Source organism: Bufo gargarizans, chromosome 9 (assembly GCF_014858855.1).
Source record: "Bufo gargarizans isolate SCDJY-AF-19 chromosome 9, ASM1485885v1, whole genome shotgun sequence".
NCBI classification, from domain to species: Eukaryota; Metazoa; Chordata; class Amphibia; order Anura; family Bufonidae; genus Bufo; species Bufo gargarizans.
Window position 1 is genome coordinate 184,511,916 of NC_058088.1, and position 16,347 is coordinate 184,528,262.

General features: G+C 43.8%; 1 protein-coding gene across 1 annotated transcript in view; it reads right to left on the reverse strand.

Annotated features, from left to right (window-relative positions):
* The window catches only part of LOC122919696 (collagen alpha-1(I) chain-like), a 240,984-nt gene that overhangs the window by 38,862 nt on the left and 185,775 nt on the right, over window positions 1-16,347 (reverse strand). Inside the window, exons 27-42 of the mRNA XM_044268877.1 lie at window positions 15,860-15,913; window positions 14,811-14,864; window positions 14,404-14,448; window positions 13,495-13,548; window positions 13,027-13,071; window positions 12,827-12,880; window positions 12,190-12,243; window positions 11,828-11,881; window positions 11,143-11,196; window positions 9,879-9,932; window positions 9,070-9,114; window positions 8,915-8,959; window positions 7,071-7,178; window positions 5,997-6,050; window positions 5,413-5,466; window positions 1,591-1,644 (exon numbers count right to left, since the gene is read on the reverse strand). Coding sequence (XP_044124812.1) covers window positions 1,591-1,644; window positions 5,413-5,466; window positions 5,997-6,050; window positions 7,071-7,178; window positions 8,915-8,959; window positions 9,070-9,114; window positions 9,879-9,932; window positions 11,143-11,196; window positions 11,828-11,881; window positions 12,190-12,243; window positions 12,827-12,880; window positions 13,027-13,071; window positions 13,495-13,548; window positions 14,404-14,448; window positions 14,811-14,864; window positions 15,860-15,913 — 882 coding nt within the window. The remainder of the gene's footprint in view (window positions 1-1,590; window positions 1,645-5,412; window positions 5,467-5,996; window positions 6,051-7,070; window positions 7,179-8,914; window positions 8,960-9,069; window positions 9,115-9,878; window positions 9,933-11,142; window positions 11,197-11,827; window positions 11,882-12,189; window positions 12,244-12,826; window positions 12,881-13,026; window positions 13,072-13,494; window positions 13,549-14,403; window positions 14,449-14,810; window positions 14,865-15,859; window positions 15,914-16,347) is intronic.

Consider the following 16,347-nt stretch of genomic DNA (forward strand, 5'->3'; position numbering starts at 1 on the left):
AATAGCAAAGGTGAGAAAGACAAGGAATACAAATATCTACTTGCTTTCTTTTTCAAATGCCCTGCAACCTAAAGGGTGTCTGCCTCCTTCATGATCTGTTTCAATGTAAGCATACCGCCATGTAGGGTGGGTGCCCCAAAACAAAAGCTTTCTTGTGAAAATTCAGTTCCCTAATCCTGAGAATTGCTTGCATTTATTCTTATACAAATATGGTTTTCAGTGCACCATGGATGGGCCCGCTCAGTGAGGTTCACCATCGCTCCACCGGTAATACTATCCAGTGCTTCCCCTTTTGCTTGACTGACAGAACCTGAGATTTCAGGTATGTCAAATGCATGGAATGGCGTGGCCCCAGCCATGGTGCACCAAAAAAACAATTCACATAAAACAAAATAGAAGTATTTCTCAGGATAGGCGGAGTGGATTTTCATAAGAAAGGTATGGAGGGATGCTTACTTTCAGTGTCGGACTGTGATGCCTAGGACCCACCAGTAAAATTAATTCTGGGGGCTCACTGTACAGCTACATGCAAATACTACCTACGCATATAGCGGTAGGCAGCAATAAGCCTCAAGATGACTGATTATAGGAGTCCCTGCAACCACTTTGAGAAGACAAGTCCCTGGGGAAAGAGGATGCTGGATGGCATGCCTGTATACCTAGAAGTCATTTCCGCCAATCAATGCATCTATAATAATAAACTGGGTAGTTTGTTAAATAATCTGCCCAGTTTGTAATATGGATACAGACTGGTTGAGAGGCTGTGCTGGAGGACTGTGGGCCCACTTTGTCAGGGGCCCACCGGGAGATTCACCTGTACCCCTGGGGACCAGTCGAAGCCTGCTTACTTTGAAATGACAGTCTCCATTTAAAGAGGATTTTTTTTAGTTTAATTAAATACCTTTCCTTGCAGGGTTCCCCCACTGATGCTGTCACCCTGCCTGTTTTTTTCAAATATCGCTCGTATGCCCCTCTGTGCCGCCCTGCTGTTTTCCCGCCCAGTATGTTAATACTGAGCATCGCTACAGGGAGGAGTAGACGCCAGAGTTTCTCAATGGGCGTCTCCTTCTCGCTGGCTGTGCCGCGATCCAATCACAGCCAGGGAGAAAAAACTGCTTACCTTCGTGACGCTCTCCGCTGTGATTGGATCGCGGCACAGCCAGGGCACGCCCATTAAGAAACCCTGACTTCTCCTCCTCCCTGTGGTGATGCTCAGTATTAACATACTGGGCGGGAAAACAGCAGGGGGGCACAGCGGGGCATACAAGCAATATTTTAAAAAACTGGCAGGGTGGCAGCATCAGGGAAGGTATTTAATTAAACTTAAAGAAATCCATGAAAGGTCCTCTTTAAGGTTAGATGCTGTAGATGTGAATTAAAGCTCATAGACTGCAAATCTCGAAGAGTGCCCCCACTTCCTACATGCCGTTTATAGGCTTTGGGTCCCCTCAGACATTAGGGTACAGGTGCAGCTGCTACACACCCGTAGCTAAACCCCTGTTGTAAGTATTGAAAATGACCAACTGAATCACTGTCATCATCTGTATGTAATATGCCGACTTACATCTGCACCTGATTTTGCATACTGACCTGTTCTCCTTTCCTTCCCACTGGACCTTCAGTTCCGGTAGAACCTGGCGCACCCTATATAGATAGAAAGAGAAAAAGACAGATGACAATTTATGACATTTCCATATGAACTGTCCTAATTCACCAATATTGGAAAATGTCATAAATACAATGACTTATAGAGAAGAGGTGGCAGCGCTGCGACCCTTGTAGGAAGGTACAAGGGGTCGTCATTGATGGAAAGTATGTGTCACGGAGGTTCCTGGCCTCAGTGAAGTAAGAGCCGGCATTTTCATGTGTCAGCGGCAGCTAATGCTGATTTACACTTTTGCTATTTAGTATGGCTGTAAATAGTTGATCCGGGACGGCTCTTATGGGGAATAGTCAAAGTGCTGGGTGGGTGACTACTCCCAACGTTCCAGGCCGGGTTTTGACAGCACCTGGCTATCCTTAAAAAGGCAGCTGGGCTCAGCAGCAGGGAACACCCTGTATGTTGTGATCTGAGCTCTGTGCTGGGCTGAAAAGCTAAGACCTGTGTGTTGGGAGAGCAGGCCACCTAAAGCCTGCATTTGGACTGCTGGAGGCAGAACCGCCGACTAGTGACGTTTTTTGTTATGCACAAACTTTCTACTTGGTGTGAACAAACACCAACCCTGCAAAGAGTGTTTTTTGTTTTACCTTATGTGTGAATAAACACGGACAATTGAATTACAAACTTGTACTTTGCCTCTGTACTGCACCCGCTTATCCCAACTACCAGAGCGAATCCCCACACCCTCCATATTTGAATGCTAGTTCCCTTGCTTGTTTACACAGCACAACGTGCTGTCCAGAATTGATGGTTGAGGTGTCCGCACCAACAATCATGAAATCCATTCTTTGGGCGATCTGTGGCACCTTAAGACGAGCAGATTATTGGGAATGAGATTTCGTAGGAACGTTTGTTCCCGATAATCTGCCTGACAATTGGGCATTAGATTCTGCTGACAGACCTGCTTTTGGGCTGCTTCTTAGCAAACAACATGGCACAATCATATTTCTTTAGCACTCTATTAGTTTGAAAAATGTTAATGGAAGACTGGAAATCAGTCTTTACTGAAATGTCCCTTCAAGTAAGGGCTCATGCACACAAACGTATTTTCTTTCCATGTCTGTTCTGATTTTTTTCAGGACAGTATGCAGAACCATTCATCACAGCGGAGAGCGTCACAGCCAGGGAGAAGGTGAGTTTTTTCTCCCTGGCTGCGACGCTCTCCGCTGCGATGGAACGCGCTACAGCCAGGGAGAAGGAGACGCCCATTGAGAAACAGGGCAGTCTCCTCCTCCCTGTACCGATTCTATTCATTAGCATACCAGGCGAGAAAACTGCAGGGGGGCACAGCGGGCGAATGGAGCGGCACCTAGACAAACTAGTAAGCAATATTCCATCCCTGCACCATACCCTACATAACCTGCTAGTTATTTCATAATGTCTGGACCCATGAAAGGTCCTCTTTAAGGCCCCCACACACATTAGAATATTGTCAGCCAAGCTCCCTGTGTGGAGCTCACGATTCTCCTTAAACAGATGATGTATGGGGAGAGTAAGATTGGGCGCCTTAAACTTTACTGCCCGATCCTTTTGTTCCCCGGAGATAATCTGCCACCAGACGTGTCTGGCAGTGACGTTGCATGTTATAGGTTAACAACTACGTGACTACACCTTATTGAAACTATACATCCACCTAATAATCATACATACACTGACACACGCAGGCTATATAGCTGTACATGTCCATGTAGCTGGCTTAATAACCTAACTCCATGCATAATGCATTGAGCATGATAAGTCAGTGCTTTCTTAAACTATCTGCCTATGTTTTTGTAACGCACCTAGTTGATCAGTTAGGATCTCAACTGCGGAAGCAATGGACATCCACTATTATCCCACCACCCTTGTGTTTGGCTGTGGGATTCGCGGTTACTCAGTATGTACCCCAGGCGTCACTCTCAGTCTTAGGCGGAGAGTTTGGGGTAACAAAATCATTTACCGCTATCCATCTAATTAGTTTTACTGATGGTAAGGAGGGACTCTCAGAATTACAGGAGTCACGAGTTAGTATAAGCTTGTGCAACGTTCAGAGTTAGCATCTAGTATGCAATAGCTTCAGAGTTAGTATATAGCATGTCCTCAGTTTAGTATATAGTATGCCATAGGTTCAGAGTTAGTATAGCATGTCCATAGTTTAGCATACACTATGCAGTAGGTTCAGAGTTTGTATAGCATGTCCACAGTTTGATATATACTATGCAGTAGGTTCAGAGTTAGTATAGCATGTCCACAGTTTGGTATATACTATGCAGTAGGTTCAGAGTTAGTATAGCATGTCCACAGTTTGGTATATACTATGCAGTAGGTTCAGAGTTAGTATAGTATGTCCACAGTTTGGTATACACTATGCAGTAGGTTCAGAGTTAGTATAGTATGTCCACAGTTTGGTATACACTATGCAGTAGGTTCAGAGTTAGTATAGCATGTCCACAGTTTAGTATACACTATGCAGTAGGTTCACTCTGAGTTCCAGGACATTAATCAGAGCAGGTAACAGGCATATACTTGCGGTTAGTTGGTCCTGGCTAGAAAGCCAGTGGCAAGAAGGTAGACAGTCCTTCACGATGTAGTTAGGCATCGAGGTTTGGATATGTGGACAGAGTCTTCAGATACCATGGAGCTAGCAGGGTGCGCACTCCATTAGTGGAACACCCTGCTTAGCACCTGTCTTCAATTTAAGGGCTGAATGGTAGGTGGGCGGAGTCACAGAAGGCCCGGCGGCCACTGCGTTCCACGCTGGAGCGCAAGCCAGCGTAACAACACAGGCGGTCGCTGCGTTCCACGCTGGAAAGCAAGCCAGCGTATCATCGCAGACGGCCGGTGCGTTCCACGCTGGAGCGCAAACCAGCGTATCGTCACAGGGAGCCGCTGCGGTCCAGGCTGTATTGTTACAGTTTTCTCCTAAGTAGTGTCTGACATACCCCTGAGTGTTGGAGTCCAGTTTAAAGGCCACTGCCCCTATACCGCCTATAGGTACACCACTGCTACCTTTATGGTACAAGTGCCTAACTTTATTCTGTTATGTCGGCAGCCGCCGTCCTGCTCCTCTGGGTGCAGGGGCCCTCCTCTGCCCTCCAGCACTGGTCCTCGGAGTCCCGTGTTTCCCCCCTCGGGTAGACTTCAGCCTGATTCATTCCGGTAAAAAAGTCTCTTCTCCCTGTCTATGGGGTGCATGCGCACTCCTCCAGGCTCTTAATGGGTCAAAAGTGATGGAAAATGGCTGTGACTTATAGTCCAAATGGAACTGGTCATTAGCATGCAGGAGGCGTTGGGAGCGGTGCATACTACTTCTTCCCCAGCCTATGGATGGCCACTTCTGAGTATTTACGGTACCTTTTCCTGTGGGAAGGTGCCTGAGCAGTAGGTTGCTTAGCTTGTCTAGTTTCTGCAAAGTGTGCTTTAACTGTCTACCTGCCTGTGTACAGATATCTGCCTGTTTTCCTGTATATCGCCTCTCAGCTGCCTGACCTGTGCCTGATCTCTGTATTGATCCTTTGCTGCCCGGCCCTGAATTTGGATTGTGTATCAGATTGCTTCTACTCTGGCTGCTCTAATCTGACTACAATCTGACTACAAGGGGGCCTGACCCCTTGGCGTTTTGCTCCCCTGCAAGGAAGTCTGAATCTCTGTATATCGATTAAAGGGTGACTACCAGGGGACTGCCAGGATAACGCCCTTAGGATTAGCCCAATGTCAAATCTGTTGGTTGATGCAATGGTTTCACACTCATTGCACTGAAATAATGCACTCACCTGCTCCCCATCCAGCCCACTGACCCCATGGCCTCCGATTGGTCCAACCAAGCCCTAAAACAAAGAAAATAATGAAAGTGAATATATTTATCTTCTATACATTGGCTGTTGTGTTGACATGGATTTATAGGCTTGTAAGCATGGATCTGCCCATGCAGCTGCAGTGGTACCCTGGAGAGCGGGGGCTCAGTCATGGTAACCCCCTTTTACTATGCTATTATGTTCCAAGAACCCATGAAAGAGTCATTTGCTTATAGGCACTGTAACCATAGGAAACAAGGTAGAGGAGATTGTCAGAAAAACATAAAACACCCCTAAAATACCCCAGTTTTTACATTGTTTACACTGCCAACAGATCATATGATGTTCCTTTACATTAGAACTATTCAAAATAGAAAAAAACTAAAATTTATTCGCTCACATAAAGGAATTCACAAGCGTTGAATGAGCATTTTCAGTACAATCGTTCAGTTGCTACATACATTTACACTACACCATTATCGTCCAATGAAAGCTGTTAGCATTCACATTGTGACGATTATCTGCTCGTCCGAATCCGCCATTACACTCTGAGACAGACTCACCTTCTCTCCTTTCTCACCAGGAGGGCCCTCAACTCCAGCAGGTCCATCTCGACCCTAAAACAAGCAAAAGATAGCAGAGTAATGGTGCATGTACATAGAAGTATCAGGAAGGAACATCATACAGAGTCATTTTTTCTGGGCAGCAGATCTCTATTTATAATGATTGAGGTGCCCGCATCAATAATGATTTCAGCTGATGAGCTAGCCCTTTGCTCTTTCATGGGATGATCTTCAATATTTGCCTGAAAATCGCCCAGTGTAAGTCCAGCTTTAGGCTTCATTCACTTCTGCATTGTTCTGCATTTCCATTGCTCTGCTCTTCCATAGGATCAGAACAATCAATATAACGGTAGTGCCAGATGGATCAGGACAGACACCAATTGGCACTTGGTAGACCCCTTTGACAATAATTGGGTCCGCCAGGTTTCCGTTTCACTATTTTTAACAGAATCTGCAACAGAGACTCTTGATGAAGCCTCCGATGCAGATGTGCATGAACCCTAATTAGAAGGAACAGATAGGGTATGTCTGCATGGGACACAAAAATAAAATCTGGTGAAGCTTGAGGTGAAATCTAAAGCAAAATCTGCATGTTTCACATGAGAAATTTGTTGGGGATTTTATAGTGGATTTCTCAATGTAAATGGACATGCTGCAGATTTAAAATCCGGATCGAAGGTCAATTTCCATGCAGATTCAGTGTGGATGTCTACCACAGGGTGAGGATGTTAATATCTGTTCATATTTTATTGATGATGCTAAGTGTATTGGTTTTAATGCAACCTATATCAAATTCTGGAGCAACACTGGAAAATGTCGCGCTCTTCCACAGGAAGCCAGGAGCCCGGACCTCGCCCTGAACCTTGGGCGCACAACGGATCCCAAAAGAAAGAAAGATGGTCCAGCTTCACTGAAAAATACTTGAGGCTTTATTCAATCCCGTGCAGATAAAAACCAACATACAGCAATGCAGAAAATCGACCGGTTTCGGATCACTGTAGATGCGGATCCTTAGTCATGATCCTTATGTCAAATTCTGCCACAAAATGTTCTGATGGGAAAAAACCTACTCACCGTATATCCTATAGGTCCAACAGCGCCTTCAGTTCCACGGGGGCCAGGTTCTCCTGGGGGCCCAGTCTTCCCAATCTCCCCATCAGATCCTGGATTACCCAGTGGACCCTACAAAAGAAGGTAGATTACTACTGATCACTGCTGGGTTCTCATATGTGCTGCAAAACTCAATACATTTTACCGTGAATTGTCACATAGTGTTGTGATGAAGATACTGGCTGCATAATTTTTATTTTTTTTACATGTAAAATATGTTTTAATGCAGCAGTCCAATGTTAAATTTGTGTGGCATCCATGACTGCAATAGTCAATAGTGTATAATATTTATGAGGGCAGTAGGAAGGAACAAGGGCCCCAGGAGAGCCGTTTTTTTCCTGAAGTGTCATTATTGCTTTGCAGTCTGACACTTCAGCTGTTTAGTATGGCTGTAAAGCCGATCCGGGACGGCTCTTACTGGGAGTAGCCAAAGTGCTGGGTGGGTGGATACTCCCCACGTTCCAGGCCGGGCCTTGGGAGGCTTATAAAAAGCAGTCAGCACTGTCAGGTGGGGTGGATTATCCTTCATATGACAGAAAAGCTGTGAAGTACTCTGTGCTGAGGACTGCAAACAGGCACCAAGACTGTGGTGTTTTTTCTGAGTGTGAATAAAACACTGAAATTGATTTACAACCTGGATCCTTGCCTCTATGCTGCATCTGCTAAGCTGTCTACCAGAGCAAAACCCCACAGGGTATTTTATTTGAACTACTTTATAATTCATTATACCAATGAAACTTGGCCTATACCGTAACAAATTCAATAATTATGTCTAATTAGATACATGCCTATAGCATAAATCAACTATAAAACATACTATGACACATGAGCCGAAACGTGCGTCAGAGTTGTCGTCATCCGGGAGGAGACACAGCATGGGTAATATATTCTGCCTTGATGATTTATTATATTGATATAATTGCACTTGCACTTTATTTTTTACTATCATGTGGAGCAGTATGAATTGTTGCCAGCGTGTTCTCCTCTGGTGATGTTGCCTTGTCCCTGCACTTGTTTTGTTTGTTTTATAATATATTGTCTTTTGGATCATGTTCGATAAATTGTTATTGTAATTTAATGCGGTCTGGCAGCTTTTTTGTAGGTTTTATAATTCATTAGGAATAAAAAAAAAATCCATTTTCATGTTCCCTATCCTCAGCTCAAATCCACGAGTTGCACAGTCCAATTATCTCAGGAGCATCTAATGCTTTCATTTCCCTCCGGTGGTGCTGCATAAGAATTGAAAACTTGATGCTATCCTAATAACTAAGGGACGGCTGTGGAACGACTTGCTATCGTTAGCCGGATCGTTATGGGACAGCTATCCTCTTATAGCTGGGCAACCCTTCTGGGGGAAATAAAAAGGAATTGTCCAAAGTAGAATAATCCTATACTTTCTAGCTGTGACATTTATAATAAGCAAATTAACATAATTTATTTTTGTTTCAATAGTTGTTATTGGCTTTGTTGCAATAAAGAAACAAGAAAAAGTTAGAACTACAGTCAGTATCACTTGTCAATAAGGAAACTGACCAATAAATCGCTAATTTCATTGCAATAAATAAGAAAAAGATACCAAACTGGATCAAAACATAAAAAAAATGGCACACAATGGAAGATAAAAAAATGGAATAAAGAAGAATGGAAAAGGCAAAGGAGAGAAATAGGGAGGAGGTTAAAGAACCCTTGTCACCATTGATGGCTACTCCATTGATATATTTTGAATGCAGATTGTCCATATTTGGCTTTTTTACTATTGTCAAATATCCACAGCATGAATGTTTAGTATTTTTGTGAAATAAACTTACTGGTGTTCCGGGCAGGCCCTTGTCCCCTGTCTCACCCATACGACCCTGAAAGTAAAGTACAACATCTATATCTACAAATTCTGATACTCGAGTAAGTTGGATGATATTTGACTATATAAAACAAAATAAAATGATTATTATTACTATATTATTACCGGTGGCCCAGTAAGTCCTCTTTCTCCTTGAGAACCAAGTGGTCCCTAAATAAGAAGATGTAAGTAAAAAAATGAAGGCAGGAAAACACCCTAAAAAGAAACAGTTGTGTAATAAGCCCATATTATACTTGGATTAGACTGGATACATCCCTGCAGTCTGGTTTATCACAATGGAGACAATGTATATAGTGTAAGACAATGCAAACAATAGATAGTGTGGACTGTAATAAGAAATAGGGGGTCATTTATTAAGACTGGCGTTTTAGACGCCAGTCTTAATAACCCCTATATTTAGAGGAGGATCCGCCGAAGAGGCGCCGGCCTCTACATAACTTTGGTGCATCAAGTGGCAGTCTAAATGTAAGACAACTTACTAGCTAAAACAGGGTAAAAAAATTGCGTCCATCCCCTTCCCCGCCCACGCCACGTACACTATTTTAGACCTGGCATGTGAAAAGACGCAGATTGAGACGGAACTAATCGTTGCGTCGCAATCTGCTCCCCATAAATATGCAAATTATAAGCGTATTTCTGGATAATAAATGACCCCCATAATGTAAGGCTCTGCTCACATCTACGTCTGCATTTCCTTTTCACTGTTCCATCATGGGAACAGAGAAATTACAGCAGTGACAGATCCAACACAGGACAGACACCAGCGGCACCCAATGTACCAAATTGACTATGATGGGGTCCCTTGGGTTGTTCGTCATGGGTTCAGCAGTGTACTTGAAAAAATAGCTCTGCGCACTGCTCTATTACTTTCTGCATTTTGACATATATGTGAGCACAGCCTAAAGTGCATATACCTTTGAGCCAACTTTTCCTGGAGGTCCTGGCATTCCAGACGGGCCAATCTCCCCCTGAAAAAGTTAAAATAATTAGCGATATATCAATTCCCAATCACACGAACATGAACGAGACCTCAAAGCTTCACCCATTCCCTGTAATGTCATGAGATCACAGAGAATTCTTGCTTCCTTCATATGCACAGATTTTATACACTTAAGGCCTCATGCACACGTGCATATGTTTTTGGCAGTCCACAAAACGCGTATCCACAAAATACGGACGATGTCTGTGTGGCATCTGTTTTGACTTCGATTCATCCACGGACTGCATTTTGTTGCCAATAATAGAACATGTTCTATCTTTTGCAGAATGGACATACGGATGCGGAAAGGACACGGTGTGCTTTCTGCATCCATATATTCATTGTGCATAAGACAGAACATGTCCTACTCAAAATGGCTGCAAAATGCGGAGCAAATGGGGATCTGAAGAAATTAACAGGCAACCAGAGGTCATCCGTGGATTCTGTATCCTAACAGGGAATAAGAGGGGGATAATCTGAAGCAGGCAATTGTTTTATTGCTCTTTTGTACAGCATTTTGTACATTCTTTAAGAAAAAAAAATTGAGGATAGGCATTACTGCATGGTACGGTCACATAGATCAGTTATGTTGCAGCAGATGCAGGTCGGCCATGGTTTTACCAAAGTTGTGTCACGCCATGCACCCTGAATTATTTTAAATATGCTCCACCTAATTACTTTTCATATACTGTATTTTTTAGACTATAAGACACACTGTTTTCTCTCAAAAGTGACGGAAAATGGCTGTGCATCTTATAGTCCAAATGGAACTGGTCATTAGCATGCAGGAGGCGTTGGGAGCGGTGAGGGAAGCTGAGCTTGCTCTACTCATCCTCCCTGGTCTTCTTCTGGACGCCATACTGCACTGTGTCCTGTGTACAGCTGTGCTACACAGTTTTTTTTATGGGGTTCTGATCAGAGGCTGATAGAGGTTTGATTGAGGATGGTTGGGAGTCTGATGGGGTTCTGATCTGAAGCTGATGGAGCTTTGGGATCTGATAGATCCTCGGGGTCTGATCTGAGGTATGATGAAGAATGGGGATCTTATTTGGGGGTCTGATGAGGATTGGGAGTCTGATGAAAAATGTTTTTTTTTATTTCCTCATTTAAATCCTAGGTGCGTCTTATAGTCTGAAAAATACAGTAAGAAGTTGCATCACCCAAAATGCAGCATCTGTTAAATATGTCTCAGTGTATACCTTTTCACCAGGGTATCCTGTTCGACCCCTTTGACCAGAAGGGCCTGGAAAACCCTGGAAAATAAAAATAACATTGATATTCCTAAATCTCTAGTGCCATATACCATATAAATAAGACATCTAAACTATTTAGATTAAATTATATGGTCATCAATATGATCTGTGAGGGTCTGCGGCCTTCTCACAGCTCACCAAGCACAGCGCTGTACATTGCATAGTGGCTGTGCTTGGTATTGCAGCTTAGCTCCATTCACTTGAATGGGACTGAGCTGCACCTAGGCCATGTGACCAATAAAGATGACGTCACTGGCCTAGGAACAGCTGATGGGGGGAGGGGTGCTACGAGTCAGACCCCACCGATCAGATATCGATGATCTATCCTGAGGATAGTTTATCAATATTAATCAGCTGGAAAATCCCTTTAAGCTCACAGAGGATTGCTTACACTGGAAACATTACAGCAAACCCTTAGCTGTGAGAAGCACTGCGTCTATACTCTTTGCATAATAAATCATTCCACTCACTGACAACATACAGAGATACTGAAATTGGTGAGAAAGTGACAAGTAAAAGTATTAAAAGGTTTTAGAGGTTTATTTCTATAAGACTGGACAACCCTTTAAGTGATATCCCCTCTTCCTCAATAAAAATGTATGCACTAAAAGAGAACGCCCTATACACTTACATACATGCCCACAGGTCCTTGGGGTCCTTCAGGACCTTGTTTTCCTGTGAATCCCTGTAAGATCATAGAGAAAAAGGTTTTCAATAGTAATATCCTTTTGAAACACTAACATTACAAGGGTATTGCCGGATGATGGAGCAACCAGTTGAAGGATGAATGGAAAGTTGGCGGGGGAACCTGTCCTTCACATAGGTGCATGTACCAGAGGTGGGACCTGCAACTATCAGAGACATATCCCCAGAATATATCACTAAAGTCTGAGTTTGGAATACCTCCTTTAACCAAGGGTGGGGTTTTCTTCTCCATCTGAACCTGGGCTCTATATGCACTCGTACCAAAGTCTTGTCTAAGGATCTGCTTACCCTTTCTCCCATAGGTCCCGGTTCCCCATCTGGCCCTGGCCTACCAGGAACACCCTAAAATAAAAAAGAAAGAATATCAGTAGGTGAAGCCTGAGAATTAAAGGGGTTGTCCCATCTCGCTGTTTCCATGAAGAGATGGGACTAAGCTCTGGCCCCAGATGGCCGGGTCTACGGAAACAGTTGTGCGGGCAGGTGCTCCACCGTTCCTGCAACTCTCATTGTAGAATGACAGCTCTGCAAACAGCGTAGCAGCACAAGCTGCCCTGCTTCAAGCGCCTGCCCGTTCAGCGGTTCCTTGTTCAGCTGTTCCTGCTTAGTACCATCTAACTCTGGAAACACCAAGATAGGACAATCCCTTTAAGGGATATGCCATTACTTTATGACTGGTGGGGGTCCGATCTCTGGGACTCACAGGATGGAGGTCCAACTTCTGGAATCATAAATTGATGGCAAATCCTAGCAATGCACCACCACTTTGCAAGATGGGTGACATGCTTGTTCATGGGTTGTGCCTGGTACTGCAGGTCTGCTCTGTCCACATGAAGGAGGCTACGATGCAATACCAGGCACAGCCCATAGACAACAGGGGCACTGTTTAAAAAAAAACAAAAAAAATGTGTTTTAAGCATCTACTCACTGGCGGGCCTGGATGTCCATCTCTGCCTATCTCCCCACGAGGTCCTGCTATGCCCTACAGATAGTGAGGAGACATAATAAAAGTACATTTTAAAAACCATAATAACTATGGATGTATTTCTACTCGTTTAAACCATGCTGTAGACAAGTCATTACATATGTAATTTCTACCACAATGGTTACCCAATTATGAATACTTACTGGGGGACCCCGGCTCTCAGGAGCCCCTGCTGCACCCGGCGTTCCCTAAAATAATAACAGAAACAGAATACAGTTTTTCATATATACAGGGCATATGTTATATATAGCTGTGATACCATGCAGCTAATGCCAATGGCCAAGGGAGGTGAAGAGGCCCAAGCAGCAAAAAATGTCAATCATAAAAGTGAAGATATTATATAGCAGCTAACGTATTTATCCAATATATGCATTATGTACATGAACCTGATTGATAATCAACTTCTGAAGGGTCAGTGCAAAGAGTTAAGGACTATATTACAGAAGAGCGGTATCTGACATCAGCAGGAGAAAACGATATTATATCAAGCGTCAACTTTAAAGACATTGCAAAGAATAAAGCGCCTAAATAAGTGCCGGGATTTGTGTAGCGCCTGGTGCAGGGCCAAGCGCCATGCCATATAATGGGTATATATAGTGCATAGTGGGAACCTGTATACCAGGCAGTCCTTCTGCGCCCCCTCGACCTGGAAGACCCCGATGACCCTGAATGTGGAAGGAAAGAAAAAAGGCATTTTTATGATTTCATTGTATAAAAATACTTCATTGTATAAGAGGTTAGCCACTTTATTCTAGGAAACCCCCCTTATGTCTTAGGCCTCATGCACACAACTGTGTCCGTATTGCAGTCTCCAAACCTCAGATCCGCAAAATACAGACACCTGCAATCAGCATTTTCCTCACTCCTATCACAAGATATGACTATTCTGGTACACAATACGGACAAGAATAGAACATGTTCTATAATCTGCAGAATGGACATACAGATGGGGACAGCACACGGATGACATCTGTGTGCTGTCCGTTTTTTTACGGACCCATAGAAATGAATGCTCATTCTGCTCCATTTATATAAAAAAAATGTTTCCCCCAGAAGCCACGCATAGATGAACTAGAATAGCCTTTTTCCAAGAATCAACACTGTTCTTGCCCACCACTACTTAAGTGAAAGCCCAGACAGTTCCCTTTTGCCCAATTCTCAAGAAGTCCTGGCCAAGGAAGAGTCAATGGGTGTAGATGAGGCACATTTGTAACCTCCCATTTTTTATTAATTCTGTACAATCTGCAAATACCGCAAACTAGTACATGATTCCTGGTAGTAGCAAAGAGATTACTTTCAAAGTCCTGGAGATACTTTAGGTGTGTACTACTTCCTCCATTCTCCCATAGTTTTCAGGTGACGACATCGTGTTCTGGGTCACCTCCAGGAGCTGACTAGACCACCATTAGGGTCTGTTTACACATGTTGGATTTGCAAGCAGAGGATTATCCCCACTGAGTGGCAATGGGGATAATCGTCATGAGAATCTGCATCTGCTGAGCTAACCATATGTCACTTACTGGAGGTCCTGGTAATCCAACAAGACCTCTCTGTCCCATACGTCCCTGGAATAAAGAAGAAATGTACAATACACTGGCTGAGTTTTGGCAGCGGTGCTAAAAGCTCTAGTGTGAGGGCACAAGACACCGTACCATGAGGTTACAGTGAAATATTACTACAGCAATGAAAGGAAAGTAACACCATGAACCCGCAGTGATATTCTCAGATTTTCATAGTTCCACCTGTAAAGGGCTAGTAGTTTCTTAACAGATATACAACAAATAGGTGAACTGCCACCTTCTAAAATTTATGATCTGGGCAGGAACAGAAAAGGTGCCTACTGGCCGAATTATAAGGTTTCCCTATGATAAGGAATGGCTACTCCACCAAGTGCTCTGTGTCCAAAATGTATGCGTAAGGCCCTTACCCTGTTTCCTCTTGGTCCTGTCATTCCCTTTGGTCCATCTGGTCCACGGTTTCCCTTTATTTCAAAAGGGACAAACAAGTAATATTTGTAATATAGGGTTCAAATAACTGTTCATTTAAAGTCAAGATTAAGGGTGTCATTTATTAAGCTGAAATACGCCTATAGTAGGCGTATTTCAGGGGCAGATTGCCTTCGCCCCGCTCACGCCAGTTCTAAATAAGTGAGCATGGTGGGGAAGGGGACGGGCCAGCAGAGCTGTCTCATTTACCATTTCCTACGCCTGTTTTAGGCATAGAAAATGGTCTAAATGTAAGACGGCTAGGAAGCTGTGTTACATTTAGAACTGGTGGTGGATCCGCCGAGGTTATGAAGAGGCCGGCTCCTCTTCATAACTTCGGCAGAACCACTGCCAGCTTAGGGCTTTATTTAGACCGGTGTCTTAAAACGCTGGTCTTAATAAATGTGCCCCTAAAATTGTAAGATATTATGATATAAATGAGTTCCGAATTCCCTCCTGATTGTGAGGTTTCCTATCTTGACAGCTTATAGTTTGTGCCCTTACAATCAGTGCCCACAATCCATTTGATCACTAATAAATTTGATTTATCTTTATCACTAGTAATGTATGACACTAAAAATGGCCCTACATATTAGATGAACAGCACCGCAATGCCTGGCCATGTACTGTGTGTGGGGTCTCCTGACTGTCCTCTTGATGGCAGATGCCAGAGAAAATAAGGAGCAGGTATGTTGGTTTTCAACATGTCCTCACAGGAGATAAGCTGAGATAGGATATAGGCATGGGGCAGCAGCTTATACCCATGCATGTTTGACCAAGCCCTGCGATATACAGTATATATAGGGGGTCAGGAGAAAGAGTTGCCAGCCAATCAAACTATCTATGGTGTATGGCCACCATAAAGCACCACCAGTGGTGGCTGCACTAAACACTGAAGCTCTTAGAACTGTGATGGTCCTCTTGGGCAACTACTCCCATACAATAAGAAATCTCTATATACAAATCTCTGGACCAAACAGTATGAACTAACCTTTGGTCCATCACTACCATTTTCACCAGGAGGTCCTACTTGTCCTTCATCACCCTGAAACAAAAAGAAAACAAACATTTAGGGTGTACTCAACCAACACCTTCATGGTGCGGTTATTGTTGCACAGGTGGGAACACCACACCACAACCGCTTCGCCCTGAGTGCATACATATTCTTAGAAACAAAGATGAAGTGATAAAATGAGCTGGTATGAACCGCATTCATTTATTTCCATGGACAAAGTAGTTACCAGTAGAGATGGCCTTGCGGTTCGCCTGGCGGTCGTTTTGCAGCGAACTTTGCTCGTTCACGATTCGCCGAACATGCGAACATATGGCAATGTTCGCATGCGCCATATTCTTTTGCATTGCGCCGAACTTTGACCCATGACACATCCATCAGGTGGGACAGGACAGCCAATTGAGACGTTTCAGCACATGGACATACCCCCACCCTATAACCGAACCCGATCTGGCAGCAATTTTACA